Source organism: Pteronotus mesoamericanus, unplaced genomic scaffold (assembly GCF_021234165.1).
Source record: "Pteronotus mesoamericanus isolate MK-2021 breed Mesoamerican mustached bat unplaced genomic scaffold, CSHL_Meso_final contig_265, whole genome shotgun sequence".
Lineage (NCBI taxonomy): Eukaryota > Metazoa > Chordata > Mammalia > Chiroptera > Mormoopidae > Pteronotus > Pteronotus mesoamericanus.
Window position 1 is genome coordinate 850,300 of NW_026555113.1, and position 20,021 is coordinate 870,320.

At 54.8% G+C, this 20,021-nt stretch overlaps 1 protein-coding gene across 3 annotated transcripts in view; it reads left to right on the forward strand.

Moving 5' to 3' along the window:
* The window catches only part of DPP6 (dipeptidyl peptidase like 6), a 484,609-nt gene that overhangs the window by 350,304 nt on the left and 114,284 nt on the right, over positions 1–20,021 (forward strand). For all 3 annotated transcript variants that reach the window (XM_054574779.1, XM_054574777.1, XM_054574778.1), the window contains exon 5: positions 2,683–2,757. In XM_054574779.1, the coding sequence (XP_054430754.1) occupies positions 2,683–2,757 (75 nt within the window). The remainder of the gene's footprint in view (positions 1–2,682; positions 2,758–20,021) is intronic.

Below are 20,021 nucleotides of genomic sequence, written 5' to 3' on the forward strand. Positions count from 1 at the left end.
AATTCAAAATATCTGGTGTTAGTTTGTTTATTTTAATCACTACATATACCAAGAAGCAGGGAAATGTGACCCATAATGAGGATAAAAATCAGTCAATAGAAGCAAACCCACAAGTAACTGAAGTAATAGGATTAGTAAAAAATACATTAAAATTTCTAATATATATATACTGTATGTCCCAAATGCTCAATGACATAAACAAAATCATGAGCACAATGAAAAAAGAAATTGAAGATTGTAAAGCACCCAAGTAACGTTTCTAGAGATGAAAAATAAAATATAAAATTTTTAAATTCAAGATTAACAGCAGATTAGATACTGCAGAAGAAAAAACTGTAATTAATAGCAATACAAACTCTTCAAAATAAAAAACAGGTTTTTTAAAAAAAAAATTTGAATCAAACCTCAATGACTTGGCGGACAATATAAAGTGTATTAATATACTTCTTGTTAAAGCCCCAGAAAGAGAAGAAAGAAAAGACAATACAAACATTTGAAGAAATAATGACTGGATTTTCACCAACTTTGATAGAATACCTCAAACCCCAGCCATAATAACAGAAAAGAAAAGCCACACCAAAGCATATTGCAGTCAAATTTTGAAAAGCAGTGAAAAATACAACACTTCAGTTGCAGCCAAAAGGAAGGGACATATTATCTACAGAAGAACAAACATAAGAATAACAGCAGACTCTTCATCAGACACTGCAACCCAGACGATGGTGGAACGACATCTTTCAGATCCCAGGAGAAAAATAAAGCTGTCAATCTAGAATTCTATATGCATCAAAAATACCTTTTTAAAAAAAGATTTTGTTTATTTATTTTAGGGAGAAGGGAGAATAGAGAGAAAGAGAAGGAGAGAAACGTTGATGTGTGAGAGAAACATCAATCAGTGGCCTCTTGCACGCGCCCTAACCAGGGACCAGGCCTGCAACCCAGGTGTGTGCCCTGACCAGGAATCAAACTGGCAACCTTTCGCTTTGGGGGATGATGCCCAACCAACTGAGCCACACAAAATAAAGATGAAATAAGGAACTTTGAAATCTTGGAGAATTCACTGGCCACTCAGTACATCAGCAATCCCACCCTCGGATATCTGTCCTCTAACAAACTAAGTGTGTGCACATGCACACACAGTAAAGATACATCGGTGAGGATCTTGATTGCAATACTGTGTACAGTAACAGTAGACTGGAAGCATGTCCCTGTCAGTCATCATGATTGACAGCTTCTGTATTTGCTAATTCGCCCATGTGCTAGAATTTATTGGTGGCCTCACATGAACACTCATGGCACTCTCACAGTCATTCTCAGACATGTGAGGAATGACAAAAAATTTGAGTGGCCCCCTGCCTTCTGATTTCAGCTCTCACACTATAAATGAGTCTTCTTTCTGTGGTCTCCAGAGTGCTGCGTTTTTCACAGCTTTGTTTTTTGTAGGTAAGTCTGCTGTTTAGAATGGCCCCCCAGAATAATGCTCAGTGTTGTCTTGTGCTCCAGAGTGTAAGAAGGCTGTGCTCTGCCTGACAGAGAAAACACATGGGTTATGTCAGCCTCATGTAGGCAGAAGTTATAGTGCTGTTCCCCCATGAGTTCCTGTTAATGAATCAGCAATACGCATTCCACGAGATGTCTTTAGACAGAAACACTTAAGACAAGATTACGTACCGACTGGTAGACAAAAGTATCATGACCAGAGGCTCACAGGAACCTAGCCGTGAATTTCCCTTAGGAACAGTACTCACTAACTCAGTATTTTTGGAGACTTTGTAGATCTCAACTGCTACGAATAACAAGAATCTTCTGTAGCTCCCCTTTTGTATGGACCAAGTGCATAAATTCAGATACAGCCACACTACAGACTATTACACAAGGTTGAAATCACTAATTCAAGCTAACGCAGCTGCCTGAAAGACAGTCCTTCAAGTTATTGTTGCATGAGAAAGAAAACTACAACGAGGCGTGGGACTGATGTCACTGTCAGCTGTGGTTACACATCTGTATGTGCGTTAGCGGCTGCACGCGCATTTATTGAGTTACGCGCACTAGACCGACAACGGAGGGCTGTTTCGACGGGGAGTGTGGGTCCGCGTGGCGGCGGTGGCCCAGCAGGTGGGGGCAGTAAGAGGAAGGGAAACATTTTTGCCTGACATAGGTAAAATCGCCTGTGCTCTGTGGAGAACCTGGCAGCCCCTGAACCCTGCCGTGTGGGCCAGGGCCTGTGATGGTAAAGAAGCAGGTTGCCAGAGAGTAGGTAGAATGGGGTTCTCTTTTAGAAACAGATTCGCTTACTTTAAACTCCAAAACCTGAGAATGAGCAAAGGAAAGTGTGTTTCCAGATAGAGAGCGATTGGGAGTCTTGTGGGCAAAGGTTGTTTGTTTTTATGCTCATTTCTGATTGATTTATTTCAATAGATAACAGTCAGGGTGGTTTTGCTGAAATTTGAAAAAAATACAAATAAAATGAGGGGGGGAAAAGCATCAAGTAACTGAATCTCATGCAGCAAGCGGAGGGTTATAGACATTTTTAACGGACGTTAGGGAGTTAAAAAAAATTGGCCGCCTGCTCATTTTGTTAACAAATTTTGAAAATGGCTGCAGCCAGCAGAGTGTCCCCAGGAGACTTTGAGTTATGTTACATGTGATACTTTAAAGTCCTTTGTTCTTTTTTTCTTTCAGGAATCGTTAAGAGCCATCAGATACGAAATATCTCCAGATAAAGAATATGCACTTTTCTCCTATAACGTGGAACCCGTGAGTACTACATCTTTCTGTCTAGAAATGAATTGTTCCTCTCTGCTGATACGTTATTAAGGATTTTGCCTCGAATCTTCACTCTTCGACATCATTGAATCCTGAATGCGCGGGTCCGGGGATAATTTCTTTTTATGCCACACTGCCACCTAGCAGGGAGGAAAGGTATAAAAATTCCTGTGACAGACAAAAATATCACTCCTTTTAGGGTCTTTTTATAGGATTTTCTTGGAGAGATGGTAAGAAGTTGTATTTTTATAGGGATTTATCTGAACATGTTGTGCGGGGTTTTTGTGTCTGGTTTTGTTTGGGCTTTATTTATTATTATTATTTTTTTTTTGGCATTTCCTCAGTCACATCATAAATTTTATCCCAAGGCCAAAAAAGCAGCTGGCAGTTTCTCCCTAAACTAAAATAAGATGCTCACTCTGCCTCGTCATCATCGCCCTCTGGAGAAGAGGTGAACCGTCACTTTCCTTATAGAAAGCCCTGCTTTTAGCACTTCACACACGCGTCTCCCATAAAGCGTCTCCAAAATTTTCCACAAGTCTCATCGCGGGCCTTAGCAGCGGCCTGCACCTGGGTCTGTCTTCCTTGTTTTTGTCTTTCAATATGCTCATATTTTAAAATTAACTTTGGCTTTTTAAATGAACCCGACGGTGAAACTTATTTGTACCCCTGAAGCAGATGTTCCGCTTGTCAGAGGTTCGTGACTTTGGAAATGTGCTTTGTGGAACTTTATTTCCTGGCGAGTAAAATGTCAGCTTCCCCTGCCTTTGTCCTTCCTCTGAGACGCGCCACTCAGAGTGCCCGCATGTGGGACACAGGCAGGAGCCTGCCCGCCGTTCAGGTCCGAGCAGCCTCGGGGCGGGTCTGAGCGGCATCCCAGGCACCGGGCGGGCCGGCTTCTTGACCTACATCCCCTTGGGGAACCCGCGGGATTGGTTGGCGTAGGGATGCCAGCCCACGTCTAGAACTTTTAGAACTTCTTTTAAAAATACTTGACACCTGGGCTCTTTCGTGGAGATTTCCATTTCGTTCTTCTCAATGGAGGCCTTTTCGGCAGCTTTAGTTTTCCATTTTCTGGTTCCTTTAAATATCCCTTGCATGGAAGTTGTCACATCCTCCACCCAGGGGCCGCTGGGCGTCCCGGCCTCATTGCGGGGAGTTAATGAACCTGAGAGGCTAAGGGCGTCCAGCCTCCTGGCGCCTCGGGGCTACCCTGGAAGAAGCCGCGCTGTCTGGGGCCACACGTTCAACACACAAACTAACGAACACTGATGAGCAAAAAAGGTTTCAAGTAAATGTACGATGTTGTGTTGGCCCACATTCGTAGCTACCCGGGGCCGCGGGTCGGACACCCCCAGGTGCCATGTGCCTTGGGATTCTGCACGTGCCGCCCCAGCCCCTTCATCGCCCTCGGAAACCACCAGCCATGTGACGTCGCTCAGCAGATGCTTGTGGGGCTGCAGCCGAGCTGGGGCGATGGCTTTGCTCTCGATCGCTCAGCGAACAGCCACCGCCTGAGTGAGGCAAGCAGAGAAGGACAGATTCTGGGTCATCTCGGTAGAGAGTCTTTTCACCACGGGGGCACCCAGCCAGCGGGATGAGTCACCACCCCGCGGCACGGAGCAAGCGGCTCCAAGAAACCTCGCAGACCAAGCTACACATCTCTTCCCGAGTCTAGAAGATTCTAACTGCGAGCCTGCGGTGCCAGGATCGGTAGACTTCTCCTCCAGGCCTCTCTGTCTTTCTCGACGTTTCTTTAGGAGTCCCCTAGGGTCGCAATACAACTGAGAACTGGTTGGCAGAAGGATATTTTGCTAACAATGCGTTTTCACCCCATAGAACAACTGGCTGAAAATAGGAACCTTTTCACTAAACGGCCTTTAGAGTAGGACTCTGTTCAGTTTTTCTCGCCTCAGGGGAAAATGTAAGAAATTTGGAGTGGATGTATGTAGCCAGCTACAAGATGCTTAAAGTGCGGAAAGCGTGTGCTCTGTGAAAAATCTGTAGCAGGAGATACTTCAACCTGAACCTGGAAGGAGCTCTGCATAGTTTTCGAGTCCTGAGCAGTTACCGTGCAAATGACCGTCCACGCATGAGGTCTGTTCTTCTGGAGGGAAAAACCAGGAGATTCTGCAGGAAAACTCAGTTAGGACAAACTTCCTAACTGGATAAGCTAAAATGGGGGTGTTTCCAGAAAAAGGGGCTGGGCCTCCGGGGAAGCGTCTTGGTCTGGGATTCGGGATAACCCGGGACATTCAAATCTGCTTTTAGCGTCAGAATAAGTATCCCTGGGTATCCTCCCCCCTCAAAAAAAGAAAGAAAGAAAGTAGTGTATTTCCCTAAATTTGCAAACTAGTCAAACAAAATTAAATTTTTTTTACTGCAGGATTTTTTGAGGCTTTTTATAGTCTCATGAGGGTGTAGAGAACTTCCACATGGGCAATACAACAGGTGATTTCTATCGAATTGTAAAAAAAACTAGAATTTCCCCCTTGGATCCCTGCTTATCACAGTCTTATTCCCGTATTTCAAAGGCAGCTCGGGTACCTTGTTTATATAAACTAACTCAGCTGCTCATTAAAAAGACGATCATAAAAAACACTTCCGTATGAAGTCACCATCCAATTACGAACCACCTCTCATGTAATCGAATAAATGTTTCACGTGCAATAAGATTTCAGTGTAGCCGGTGACAGTTCCAGCTGAGGAATCCAAAGGTGGCAGACGGCCTTGGGGACCCAGGACCGTCCTCTCCCCTCAAGGGCTTGGCCCCCACGGCAGGGGGAGGGGAGAGCTCATGCGGGGGTGAGCCCTCGGCCGCGGCTGGAGGCGGCCCAGCGGGCAGGAGCGTGCGGGACCCTGCGTGGCCGGAGAGGAGGGACGGATCATCCATCACATTTGGGGCTCAGAGGCGGGCGGAGGCCTCGTGAGCTGCTCACGGCCTGGCATGGGGACGCTGAGTCTCGGGGGCTCTTTCTAACAGGAGCCTCTGAGCGAGGATCTGGGAAGGGGGTATGGCTGCCATTGGTGATGTTCGGGGCAGCGCGATCTCAAAAGCGATCGTCGTGGGGGAGGAAACAATGCCGGGGTGAGGAGGGGCCCCCTGTGCCCACGGAGCATGCGGGCCTCCCGGAAGCGGAGGAGGAGGCAGGAGGCTGAGTCATGAGGACATCAGTGTGTTACAAAGGTTGCAGAGGCTCAGCCTCCTACGAGGGAGAACAGGGAGGCCAGCCAGGCGGGAGGAAGGCCAGCGACGCGTGTTGCTCTGTAAAAAAGAGAAGGGAAATGTCTCCAAGGGGAAGGGGACGAGATCTCGTTTGGGAAGTCGCTAATCACGATTCCATGTTTATTCTAGACATGCTGAATCGTGCTACTTAGCATACCTTTTTCCCAGTGAAACTCTTCAAATATGATAAATCCGAAACTTGGCTAACACCCGTGGACATCCACACATTAGCTGCTTTGAACTAGGTCAACTTTATGTTTTATGGATGGTCTCAAAAATACCCTTTGCCCTGACCATGGTGGCTCAGTGGGTTGGGCGTCATCCTGCAGAGCAAAACAAAAGGTCGCCAGTTCGATTCCCAGTCAGGTCACGTGCCTGGGTTGCGGGTTCGCTCCCTGGTTGGGGTACCTGCAACCCATCAATGTTTCTCGCATCGGTTCTTCTCTCCCTCTCTTTCTCCCTCCCTTCCCCCTCTCTAAAAATAAACAAATCCTTTTTTAAAAGTACCCTTTAAAAGGTGTAAAAAACGATCAGCTTGATTTGAGAGAGAGGACACCCAAGCACATTTTGCTTACAGGTCTATAAACGTCATGTCTGAAATGTAGAAAATAATGAACACTATGATGTTTTTACATAGGTGGTACCAACGTTCTGGTTTCCAAAATGTGCTTTTTTTTTACGTCCTCTCATTTCTTCTCAAAAGACCGTTCCTGGCCCTGAAGAGCCAGTGTTTCGTATTTTGTTTCTTTTATACAGAGAAGATCTTCCTACCATTTCCCAGTGCGCGGTTTCTGAAGAGTTGTCTTGAAGCGAAGCTAGACATTGGGGGAAATAGCACTTCTTTATTTTCTATTTGAAAACAGTACACACTCTACTAACTTAGCTGTTGTAAGAGGGGAAAATTGCCCAAAAGCAAACTCATCTAATGAGAACAGCCGTGTTCTTTCATACTGAGGTGTATTTGACAGACGCGAGAAGGTTTCAAAACCCTCGTGGGAGGAGGAAAAAGCCTGTAAGTGTGATCCCTGAAATAACTGAAAAATATTAATATGTTTTGTGATGCGCCTGCATCACCGGGGTCCTTGCCTCGGGCCTCTGCTCCCTCTGTGACGACACCATCCCTCCCTGCGCGGCTCGGGATGGATCGTCCGCCCGCCGTGTCCGGGAAGCGCTTCGCCACTGCCATGAGCTGCTTCGGCGCCTCCGAGCTGCGCCCCTGAAATCAGACGCGCTCTTGTGACGCCGAGCATGTGAGAAGCGAGTTCTGCTAGCCTATCTTTTAGAGCCTTTCGCGCTGAGGCGGCTCCGGGCGTCACAGACACAGAGGGTGCTCTGCGGCCGGCACGGGCCTTACTCAGCCTGGCGGCGCGCGGACGTGCCGCGCGGCTGGACAGTCGTCATGGTCCTCCCGCCCGGCTTGTGTGCCCCTTGACTTCCGCAGGGAAGCACGTTATAGGTGGTGGGATGAAAAATGGAATTCTCCTCCCTCTTTTCCCTGTTGATAGCTCTTTTTCTGGCGTGGCATTCCCCGCGTTGTGAGGCCTGCACAGACTTGCGTAAGGGCCACCACAGACCGCCCCAGGAAATCACCTCTTACGTCTGCTCAGGCCTCCTCCCAGCCCCGGCCCCTGGCAGCCCCTGGTCTGTTTTCTGTCTCCAGAGTGTGGCCTTTTCTAGAACATCGTGGAAATGGCAAGAAACAGCAGGCAGACTTTTGAGAGTGGCTTTAGCAAAGAGAGTATTTTTTTAAGTCCAAATAGCAAGGAAACCTTAGGCTTCTTTGAAACAGGATCGCCTCCCCTGTGTACGCACTTAGTGTGCGTTTGCTTTAAAAACGTACCGTATTTTGCCATGTATACTGCGCTCTGGTATCTAAGGCACACCCACGTTTTTGGCCCAAAATTTCAGGGGGAAAAAATCTTCCGTTTTAACTTTTTAGTTCAATTTTTTATTTATATATGAAACCGGCTGTCATATTCCAGGGTGTTATTTTGCATACGGATATCGTCGCTGCTTTCTAGAGTCACACTTTTAACACATAAGCATGAATAAAAGAACTCAAAACATTTCTAGAGACACAGAGTCAGTGCTACCCATGTACAATGCGCATCCTTATTTTTCCCTCAAAAATTGGGGCCAACGACGGCATTTGCCGTTTTGCTGAACTGCGTGACAGCGGGTCCGGCTGCAGGAGGCGTGGCCGCGGAGCTCTTGAGGGTGACGCCGAAGTCCAGCAGGGGCCCCGGGGGCCAGCGGCGCCTCCGGAGAGTTCGACGAGATGGCGAGGAGCAACCCAGAAGGGCGAAGGCGAGGCGGCGTGGCGCGTCTCCGCGGGGTGGCAGGGCAGTGATTCCAAAGGAGGGACTTCCGGCTGGGGTCCTGCAGGAGGGCGGGGACGGGCCGCCGGGGACTCAGGGCGTGGCTGCGGTTTCGGCTGGGGGGCGGCGGGGAGGAGGTAGAGAGGGCAGGACATTCCCGATGGGCGGTCTCTCCCGAGCAGAGACTCCGAGGTGGGGCAGGAGGAGATTTAAGGACTTGTCGTCCCACTGGGGCAGCCGCGTGGGGAAGGCTGGGGGGCAGGCAGGGGCTGGAGGCCGGGTTGGCGTGTTGGGGGTCCCTCCTGCATGGTATCTACTCAGAGAGAGAACTAAGTGGGTCCCGGGAGGGAGGGCAACTCCAGGAGGCCGGAAAACGCCCTGTTGAACGTTGTGCCTTGGGACGCGAGCCCTTTCTCAGGTGGCTGTTTCCGACCTACCAGCCTCAGCTCACTCACCTTTCTGGTCCTGCTAGAGGCTCGCTTTGCGGGTCTCTCTCACGGTCACAGAGGCCATGAGGCACAGTCGTCCTATCAGACCGTGGGAGAAGGTCTCTGGAGGGCCCCCAAGTTGTCTCTCCATCCCGCACAGCCCCCACCTTCAATAAAGCGGTGAGGTCAGCATGCAGGACAAGCGCGAGGACCAGACCCTGTGGGAAGATGCCAGAGCAGACACTGCGCTCCAGCCCTGGACGGCTCGTCCGTCTCAGTTCCCGGTCACTGTCCTCGGCACGTGTTTTGCCGGACAGGGAGCCTGTTGTCCAGGCGGCCGCCCATCGTGCATCCTTCAGCCACAGTTAATAAATGCATCCCAGGGGTGGCACGTGCCGTCCCTCCCCCTGGCTCCCCCTCACGCCCCCTCATGACCTTGTGCGCCTGGCTATCTCTCCTGTTCAGAAATTGAACTTGTCCAGACACACCAGGCATCGCTGGAACTCACAGTCCACCCAACGCGCCGGTCGCCCCAACCCCCACCTCTCTTTGCACCTGGCAGATAACGAACGATCAGGTGACCAGCCAACGCTGTGGGACCAATGAGAGAATAAAGGGATGCCTGAGATCGGAAAGGGGAAAATGGGAAGGGGTCCTGTACGTTCGCGCTGACGCGAGCCTGTCGTCCCACCGCGGAAGGGCGCCGCGAGCTTGAGGATTCGACTCGGACCCCTCGCAAGGCGATCCTTGCCGTTTCCTTGTTTATCATCCATGCACCTCCATTCGCTCGGCAGCGTCAGCGGGCACAGCTCACACGCTGCAGCCGGTTCTGTGTCCCCAGGCGGCCTGAGCCAATAAATCTTCGGCGTCTGCTTTCCCCAGCCCGTCTGACCGGTGCATTGCCTGGCTGCTTCAGTCCTGAATCGACCCAAATCGAAGGATTTGCCCCAGTGACATGGGACCCTGCTTCCTTCTCTCGGTTTCCGCTGCTGCCGCCTTTGTCTTGTCAAAGATCTGTCCTTCCTCTGAAGGCGGCCTTTGCCTCTCGCTCTGCTGGGGTCACGTTGCCTAGCATGGCTCCAGTCATGACAAACTCCTGTGCCCAAGGACCCAACATGAAGGTGACACTCCTCCAGGGAGATCACACTGGGCTTTATTTCTCGATCCCCAGCGTCCCCCCCCTTTAGCCGGACAGCGCCGTGGACTCCGAGCCGGGCTGGCCCTTTCCAAGATGGCGCAGCCCAAGGTGCCTCCTCCAACGTCCTGAGACTCATCGCTGGGGAAGTCAGGACGGCGCCCATCTTGTGCCCCCAGGCCGTTTCTCCATCCAGCCACTCTGTGTCCTTCTCCCTGCTCTGCGTGGGCGGGTCCCAGGGGCCACCACCGGCAGAGATGGCCCGCGGGCACAGCCTCGCACATTCTGGGCGGGGAGTGGGCGCCGAGGGGGAGGATCGCCAACGGCATCGCGCTTCCCAGGCACGCACGGCCGCCCGGGCAGCTGTCCTCCGCTGGAACGTGGCAGCGGCGGGGAGGGAAGGTCAGGCTCGGGTCAGTGATTTTCCAGCAGTCGCATCTGCTCCCTGAGCTGATGATGGGGAGCAGCTGCAGGCCGACCTGAGGTCGGGGGCTCCGAGCAGCGTCTGCTTCTGGCCCCGGCTGCGTGTTCGGGCCGGCGGAGGGGCCACGCGCTCTCATCCGGCTCAGTCAGTGCTGCGTCTCTTACCCCCAGAGGGTCCCACCGTGGGTCCAGGGATCTGTCACTGGTTAGAACGGCCTTAGAAGGAGCTGGCAGTGGACTTGCTGTGGGTATTTCAGGTCCTAGCCACAGGGAGGCTCTGCTTCGCCTGGGTTCCAGCCCCGTCCCTCGAAGGGCAGGTGACCTTGGCCAGGTGTGCTTTCCTTGGACTCCCACACACGCCTGGGTCCCCGGAGCCCCCAGCGAGCTTCTGCTCCAGTTAATGCAAGATACTCCAGCGAGAAGCGGTCCTTCCCCCAGGTCTGTTGTTGCTGAGACCTCCCCTGCCTTGCTTATGAGCGTGTGACTTATCCAAGGACGTCTTCCGACAGGTGACTCTTCTCCATCCTCCTCGGACTGCGGACGTTTGAATAGCATTCAGCTGCACGAGAGAGGCAGCTTTGCTCTTAAAGCTGAGTCTCAGTGAGCCTTGCCGAATCGATAACGTCTGTATTTCCACAAAAAGGACTTGCACATGAAGGCAGGTCGGAATCCTAATTTTTAAAAATCGCACGAATGTGATCGTCGTGGCTACAGCGCATGATCGCCCCGTGCGCACTGCCCTGCGGACTCCGAAACGTTTGGGCACCAGGCAGACGGGCGCTTTCTCCCCTCACGAGCCGGAGACTCGTTAAACTGTGACAGATCAGTCGCGTCTCACAAAGCCGTGGATCAACGGGAAACAGAATCTGGGTGTAGAACTGCCCGCGTGAGTCCGTTCGCCCAGACCTGTCTCCTCGCTGCCCCCCCCTCCCCCGAGGGTGCTGGTCCCGGGCTGTGCCGGTTGTTTTTGTCTGAGGCTTGTTTTACTTTCTTCGACAGCTGGGCTGGGTGGGGCACAGGTCGTGGTCCTGTGCTGTCGAGAAGACCATGAAAGAACTCTGATTCTTCCCAGCATTTCTTCTTTTTTAAGTCTCTTTTATTGATGATGCTATTACAGTTGTCCCGTTTTTTTCTCCCCTTTCTCCCCCTCCGCCCTGCACCCCCCATTCTCCCCCGCCCTTAGTTCATGTCCAGGGGTCATACATGTAAGTTCTTTAGCTTCTCCATTTCCTACACTATTCTTAACCCCCCCGTCTGTTTTGTACCTACCGTGTATGCTTATTTCCCGTACCTTTTCCCCCGTTCTTACCCCTTCCCCTTTCCTGCTGCTAACCCTCCGTGTGACCTCCATTTCTGTGATTCTGTTCCTGTTCTAGCTGTTTGCTTCGTTCGTTTTTGAAGATTCAGTTGCTGAGAGTTGTGAGTTTGTTGCCGTTTTACTGTTCATAGTGTTTGATCTTCTTTTTCTTAATAAGTCCCTTTAACATTTCATATAAGGACTTGGTGATGATGGACTCCTTTAACTTTGCCTCGTCTGGGAAGCACTTTATCTGCCCTTCCATCCTACACGGTAGCTTTGCTGGGCAGAGGGATCTTGGATGCAGGTCCTTGCCTTTCATGACTTTGAACACATCTTTCCAGCCCCTTCTTGCCCGCAAGGTTGCTCTTGAGAAATCAGCTTATAGTCTCATGAGGACTCGTTTGTAGATAACTCTTTTTCTCTTGCTGCTTTCAGACTCTCCCCTCACCTCTAACCTTGGGCAGCGTGATTACGAGGCGCCCTGGCGCACCCTTCCTCGGGCCCCACGCAACCCCAGCGTTCCTTCAGATCACGTTACGGTTTAGTAACTGAAGGCGTATTCAGCAGGGGTCTTCGAACGCTCCTTGTGCCTACGTGTCTCGGCACGACTGTGTGCTTGCACGGGTGACGGTTTTAACACAGTCTGTGGTCACAGAATCAGGGAACCTTGAGACTGAGGGACGTGGGCAGCCATGTGTGGTCCCCCACAGACAGCTTCCCTGGGGAAGGCCTGGCCTTCGCATCGTCACCTAATTTGGCTGACGTGGAGTTCTTTCCTTGGAGACCCCTCTCCGGAGGCCGGACTGTCCCGGTTGGTGCAAAGTCCTTCAATACACGGATTTATGTCTACTTTTTAAAGTACTGATATGAGAGAGAGAGAGAGGAGGAAACATCCATTTGCTGGTCCGCTTATTGGGGCATCATTGTTTGACTCTTGCATGTGCCCTGACCAGGAACTGAACCCGTGACCCTGGCGTATCAGGACAACGTTCTTGCCCACTGAGCTACCCGGCTGAGGCCAAGTCTCCTTTTTTGAAACATCCCGTCTGCCGATTCTTGTTCCTCTTTGGACACCACAGAGGCCCATGGGGCCAGCCCCAGTGACAGGGATGCTCGGAACCTGTGTCTCCAAGGCAGTGGCGAGGAGCACAGGCAGCGTGGCCCGTGTGGCTGAGAAACTCCGTCTGCCATTGTGTTTCATTGTAATTGAGCTGAATTGAAATAGCCACGTAGAGCTAGTGGCCGGGACCACGTTCGACAGTCCAGCCGCGCAGGGAGGCTGAGTGAAGTCTCCTCCCCCTGCCGCGCGGTGACCGTCGGTGCGGAAGGCGGCCCTCGTGCATCCCGAGTCTTCCCTTTGCCTGGCGGGACTAGTTTTCTTAGAACGAGGGCGCAGACTCCTCCCAGCTTGGCCGCCCTGACCCACCCGCCTTGTCTGGTGTCTGAATGCGCGACGATGTGATTCACGATAAACAAATCAGTAGGTAATCAGTCAACAAATGAGTGTCCATTCTCCACGGACCTGGGGTCCAATCCCATCGCCTTGTCTTCTTACGTAAACGGAGATTTTTTGTTCTTGACCGAGGGTGGGGAGGGGCTTGAGCGAAGGGAAAGGGCAGGCCAAGGGGTCCTGTCTCCTTAGCGCCCCGCACGCCCTGCGCCCCACGCTCGTAGCTCAGGTGCCATCAGCGTGTGAACGTAGGATGTGCAGAGCAATGCAGACGACCCTGCAGGGTGGCTGGATTGTGACTCGTCTGGCAAAACTCGCCGTGTCCAGTGGGTGCCCCGAGCCACTTCGGTCCTGAGAGAGCGCCGAGGGGAGAAGGAAGCAAGAGCAGGAGCCACGCCCCCGCGGAGCAGCGCTGCCCTGTGGCGGGCGGACCCCCAAGACCGTGAGCCCACGACGGACGTCTAGGTTCGGTTCTGTTTTTATTGATCCCCAAGGGCATGCTTACCAATCTCCAAAGCTGCTTTTTCTGTCCTTTTACATCTCAACGCGAGTGTGAGCACCCTTTTCTAGTGACTTGGCAGAACTGCCCGGTACCACAAACGGATTCAAACCGGTTGTAAATAAACCGCATACCCCACGGCCCACTTCCGGCGGAAATGGAGGAGCCCAGCCTGGCGAATAGGCCGTGATTTACCGATGAGGCAAACCCTGCTCTTGACTCCAACCAAAAAGTCCCCTCAGCTGGCACGTGTTCACTGACCAGCAGCAAAATGAAACACCAGTGGCCGTGCCCTCCACGGAGCCCCTGGGCACTCGCTGGCCTCGCGGGGACAGGCCAGGGAAGCCGAGGCGACAACGGCAGAGACCCGACCAGAGAGGGGACACCGAGCCCCATTCTCCCCTGGTGTTAGTTTAGCCCCACACATGCCCCAGGAGGGTCGTTAATTTTCAGAAAAGTTTTTGGTTAAAAAAAGGGGAAGGGGGTTAGTAGCTATTATTAGCTACTGGCGTGAAGGCTCAAGGTTGAACCGTGGATATGGCAACACGATGGCAGCTGAGGACAAAGATGTGCCGGTGATGGCGGTGAAGACAATGAAGAAGAAGAGAAAGAGGAGCAGGAGGAGGAGGAGGAAGAAGATGAGGAAGGAGGAGGGGCGGGGGAGGGGCACAGCAAGGACCCGCATGGCTCTGCTGATTGTGACGGGCCGCGTGGATGATGATTACGGCGGCGATGATGGTGGCATCGGGGCCATGAGGTGACATCAGAGGAGGGCGTGCTGTCATTTTGCACGGCAGCCTCTCTCCGGGAAGAGCATCTGAGATAATGAAAAGCCCGGTAGGAGCCGGGAGGGGGGCGCCCGCGGCCGGGGGAGCAGCTGCCTGGGGGCCCCGCCTGATGCCGGGAGCGGGCCCGCGATGAAGCGCGTGCTGCCCCCCGCCCCGGCGCTCCCACCCTCTAAACAGAAACGGCCGCCCCGGCCGGATCCCGGGACGGGGATCCCAGCAGCCAGGCCCCTGGCCGGCTGCAGGCCCCGCTGGGCTGGCTCGGATCCCAGAAGCCTGAGCTGGGCTGGGCCCCGGGTTCAAGGAACAGACCGGCCCCGTGCTGAGTCGAGGGCAAACGGGAAGGAGGGGGCCCCGGCCCGGGTCTGCGCTCTTTGCTGGGAAGGAGGCGCCATGAGGTGGCAGGCAGCGCCAGCTGTATGTGGAGAAAGAGATACACAGATGCCACCCCTGTCCTCCTGGAGGTCCCCGGTGCCGTGGCTTCCAGAGGGACTCCCAGAGGGACTCCCAGACCCGGGAACGGGACCCGCTCTCGTGACCGCACCTGCTGGGTCCCAGCGGACGGCCCGGTGGGCGCTCTCCCGGGACGGCGGAGACGGGGTGGCCGGGGGCACGCGCGCGCCCCCCTGCTCTGTGGAGAACGCCGCTGGTCATGACCAGGCGGCGGGGAGGGGGATAAAAGCAGCGGCCGAAAAAATAAAACAAAAAATTGGGTTGGGAACATGTTACCGAAAATAACGCAGAGAAAAAATAAACCGTTGGCCCATTTCATTCACTTCAGTCCCCACCCCACCCCCCAGCGCCCGTTCGCTCACTCGACAACTGTGGGTCAAGCCCAGAATATGCACCAAGCGCTTTCTTACCAACAGTGAGCAAAACCGGCGCAGCCCTTGCTCCCACAGGTCTTGCTTTCTGCTGGGAAGGCACCAAAGGAAACGAAACGTTTTGTCAGGTGGGGATGATAAGGGCAGCAGACGACCGGGCGCCGAAGCGGAGCCCCCCGGGGAGGGGACCAGGGCGGGCCTTTCAAGCACGTCCCGCGGGGGCAGAGGCAGCCGGAAGTGGGGGGGGCCCCAGTGATCTGAGGACGGGCCCCCCGGTACGTGGGGGGGCGGGTGGAGGCCAGGGTGGCCCCGCCACGCAGGTTCCGGATGGAACACGCAGAGTGGCCTCTGAGTGCGTCATCTTTGTGAACCCACACACAACCGCCTCCCCGGCCGGCCTTCACCCCACCCACCACCGTAGACCCAGCTTCGCCAAGTGAGCAGGAGAGTCGGGGCGCCCCACGCCGCGGGCGAGGGGGCGGCAGGCTCCCGCGTCAGCGCCCGCCTTGGACAGGCTGCCCGCGGGCGCTGCAGTGAGGCGGACACCGCGGGTCTCCTGGCGACGGACGCCATTCAGGCCCCCATCTGAACTGCCCACCGGGAAGAGTCGGGAGGGGAATCAGCAGCTCCGGCCCTTCGCTCTGTGGCCTCATCGTTAATCGCGCCAGATCGTTGCAGCCAGGCGTGGTGCAGGCGAGGGCGCCTGAAAGGTATGACAGACACAGCCGAGGAGCCGCCCTTCCTGCTGGTGGCCGCCTGTGCCTGGGGCGTAAATGTCATCGACCGCAGCCTGTGAGGATCCCACGTCACCCGCTCCGGACCAGCCAGGCTCTGGGCAACAACCGCGTTTGGACAGGGATGCGTTTCGCATTGTTAGGGAGCCTGGCGCCTGACACTCCGCTGCTAGGCTCCTGGGGCCTGTGTGCGTCTCCGGGAACCTGTAAAACACCAAAGGCACGCGGCTCCACCGGACGAGTATAGGTTGCGCCCCCTCGCTGTGCCGCTCAAGTCGTGGACGGGTCTCCGATGTCAGACCCGCGGCCATCATCCCTCGCCAACGGCCTAGAACCTTCGGGCAAGCTCGCTTAAAAAACCAATGTCACCCACTGTGCCTTGGCCCCTGGTGACCACTGATGTGTGTCTAAAGGGACAACAGAAATAAATAAACGCACATCTTGCCCGAAAGGATGGGCTTCGCCCCCAGTCCCGTCTTTAGGCCGGCTCTGGGGAAAGTCCGGAGCCCTGCCCAGTGCACAGCTCCGTTCAGGGCTCCGGGCACGGGGGTGGGGTGGGGGAGGAAAAGCCACAGCCCCTGCCGTGTAATCGCGGGCCCGAGCCCACACGGAACGATTCTGCGCCTGAGTTGGGCAGCATCGCCCACAGCTGTGTCCTGCCGGGGCCCTGCGCTGAGAACAGTTCCGTAGCTGACAGCGTGTCATGATGCGGCGCGTGTGACCCCCCGTCTTAGAGCATCATCCACGGGGACGGACAGGCTGGGATGGGAGGCGCCCCCACCAAGAAAACGTGCTGTGTGTCGGCCGCCCGGGGGAACGTGCGGAGGTGGCAGCGGGTCCCCTCCGCTTCCAGCACAGTGGGTTCCGACAGGTTCTGATTCTTGTCTCTAAACAAGGGATTTGGGGGCTCATTATTCTCCTGGGCGCCCTACCGGGGGTCTCTTGGGCAGATCGCGGTGTGCCTGTGTGTGTGCCTGCGTGTGTGCACGCGTTTGTGCTCGGGCTCCTGTATTCCTTGCTAGACTCACGGTCCTGGGGGGTAGGGGACATGTCTTATTCATTGTCGTATCCTTGGCGGCTTGCCTCACTGCATAAACAAAGGGAAGAAGGAAAGAATGAGTAGAAGTTAGTCAGTCAGTCGGTTAGTTAGCTTCCCCTCATGGGTCGGTCACCGTCCTCGCCCGGGTTCCCTCAGGCCGCGGCGGCTCGTGGCATGTCATTCCCGTAGCGGTCGCTGCCTCTGACAGGGAATCACCCCCTTTCTTGTGTTTCTGTTTGCCTTCCTTAATATAGTCAGTACATGCCTCCTCCCCAGCGTTCGAGATCCCAGAGGGGCGCAGCGTTGCTTTGCGGTTGAACGCGCGCAGAACCGTCCATGAGGGGACTGAGCCCCGTGACGTTGGAGGGAGTGGTCCTGAAGGTCTCGGGGATTCTGCCCCTGAGCTGGGCCCATCGGGGCTCTGCCTGGACGAGGGGCCTTCCTGGGTCTGCATAGGCAGCACAGCCGCACCCCAACCCCTGGCGGCGGCTCAGAGCGGCCCCCGGACCCAGGGCGCGCGCAGGACGGGCTTATGAAGACCTAGCGCGTGTGCCCGGAAGGACGAAAGGGCGCTTTCAACCTCCAATGGCGTGACTGGCTTCCCGTGATGCTGATATTCAGGGGTTTACGTGGTGCTGGATTTTAAAACAGCCGTGTAACTTGGCATGTTACTGGCACAGAAGTGAATCAAGGGTTTCTGCCGCTGCCCCAACCTCCCTGCCGTCTCTCCGTAGCTCCTTCCCCTCCTGCCCTTCCTGCCTGGCGGCGTCCCCTGTCCCCAAAGCCGCTGGGCTGCAGGGACAGGGTCCTGGATGGGGCCCCACCCCGCCCCCGGTGCTGCCGCTCCCCACTTTGATCTTGAGAGAGTTCTGGAACTCTCGGACCGACTTGCCCCCAGAGGGCGTGCATCCGAGGCGTCAGGACCCATCCCCCTGGAGCACCCTCAGCTCGAGGCTGCTTCCAAGTCAGAGCCCCCGGGGCTGGCGCGCCGCGGCCTTTCCCGCCATGAGGCTGGGGTTCACGCCGTCTCTGCACGCGCCCCCCACAACCCCCGCCAAAGAGACGACAGCTCGGGACAAGCGCGCCCTCTCTGCCCGGTCCCCGCAGTGCACACACGGACGGGGTGGGCGGCCCTCGTTTGCACAGAAGGCCCCGCCGCCGCGTGGCTCTTGGCCACCGCGCTGGGCCTGGTGCCCCCCGGCTCCCGAAGGGAGCGTGCACGTGGGAGCGATTTTCTTGGCACATAAAAGCCCTCGTCGCCCGTGTAGAACAGAGGGGCCTCGCACTCCCTGGGGCCAGGCGTTCATTGTAGTCACAAGTGGGAAAAGGGCGTTTGACCCAAATTACGGGAATCGTTGAAGTAAATCGGGTCATTTTTCTCCACGCTGAGGGGAGAGATGCCCAGGGCCTCTTGCACTGCGGGGTGCTCCGAGCCTGCTCAGCTCAGCGGGTGCTCTGAGGGCGCAGGAGAGGAGCTGACTCTTGCGTGCGAGGAATCTTCATCGAGCTGCTGGCATGGCGCCTGGTCAGCACGCGGCCGCCATCCCTGCGTCCTTGTGACAACTTGCAAGCACAGCTTTGAGCAAACTGTCCAGATGCCCCCGGCGTCTGCATGTCCACTGCCCGTGAAGATGTGAAAGACATGGAAAGTAAGAGAAAGCCTGGCTTCGTGGAGGTGAATATTGGAGAACCTTCTAGAAAGGAAAGGAACGTGGAGGTGGTTGAGGCAGGTAGAACCTGAAAAGAAACGCCACGTCGGTCGAATAGGAGCTGTTTTCCCAAACAATACTAACAACACCGACCTGCGAGCCTTCACAAACAGGCGCGCGAGGCCAAGCAGAGCCACTTCGGGAAAGTAATGGAATCCAGCTTTATTTAAGATAAAATGCGTCGCGTCAGATTTTTGACAGCACAAGAAATTATCTGCACGGTCTGTTTGTTTTATTTTAGGATAATTTGCAATACGAGGTCAAACAGGCTGTGGATACAGTGTTTGCGGTGTCATTAGCGGCGCCGGCTCTCGCGCGATGCTCTCGTGAGCTACTCGCTGTCCTTAAAGACCATCCGGGGCGGCAGGGTGGCCTGGCGCATCGCGGGACTCGGAGGCAGAGGGTGGGGGCGTTGGCGAAGGCAGGAACGCGGGCCATGGGGCGCGACCGCTGGCACGACGGGAACGCGTGTGAGAGGCGCTGCTGAACGGGGCGGGGCGCCGGTGCCGGCGTCGTGGCTCGCGGCCCCCAGTCACGACCCCCGTGGTCCGTTCGTTTGCTGTGTCAGCTGCCACGGAGCGCCCCAGCCTGGCTTCTACGTGACAGATGGGTGTGTCTCACGGTCTGGAGGCTGGGAGCCACCACTAGGGTGCGGGCGGCTCCGTCTGAGGCTGTGAGGGACAGCGTGCGCCAGGCTCTGCCTTCAGCTCACGGGGCGTCTCCCTGTCCCAAACCTCGGGGTCCCCATTTCCCAGTGTCGCAAAGACACCAATCATTGTACATGAGGACCCACCCTAATGGCCTCACTTTAACTCGGTTACTTCCGCGCAGCCCTTGGCTGAGAACAAAGTCACACTGGGAGGTCCCAGAGGGAAGGTAGGACTCCACATTCAACCTGTAACCAGTAGTTAAGAAGAAACAGCAAATTTGGTCATTGTTTTAAGCTTAGATTCTTTGGAAACCCGGAACGAATTCTAGACCGACACTGTCTGTGAGCCCTCACCATGGTGCTTGCGTTTAGCAATGCACTTGAATTTCAAGTCCTGAATTTTATACGAAGAAACAAAGCTCACAAAACACTCCATCATGAGGTCAGACCCACTTTATGAGGTGAAAGGGAAATACACCGGTTGAAACAACGTAACGCTGAACTTGCAGATGCGAGCTCCGCAGAGCAAACACTTTTTCCAGCGGGTGTTATTTATGGCCCGGCGGCTGCAGCCATGGCTCAGCTCCTGGACGTGGTGACACAGGCACCCAAATTACTGCCTGCGTTCCAACTGGCCACCCAAGGGCATTGTCGCCGTCGCTGATTCCAAGAGCAAAACACGAATGCATGAAATTAGCCACATTATAAATAGATTATCGCGCTGCGACCGACAAAG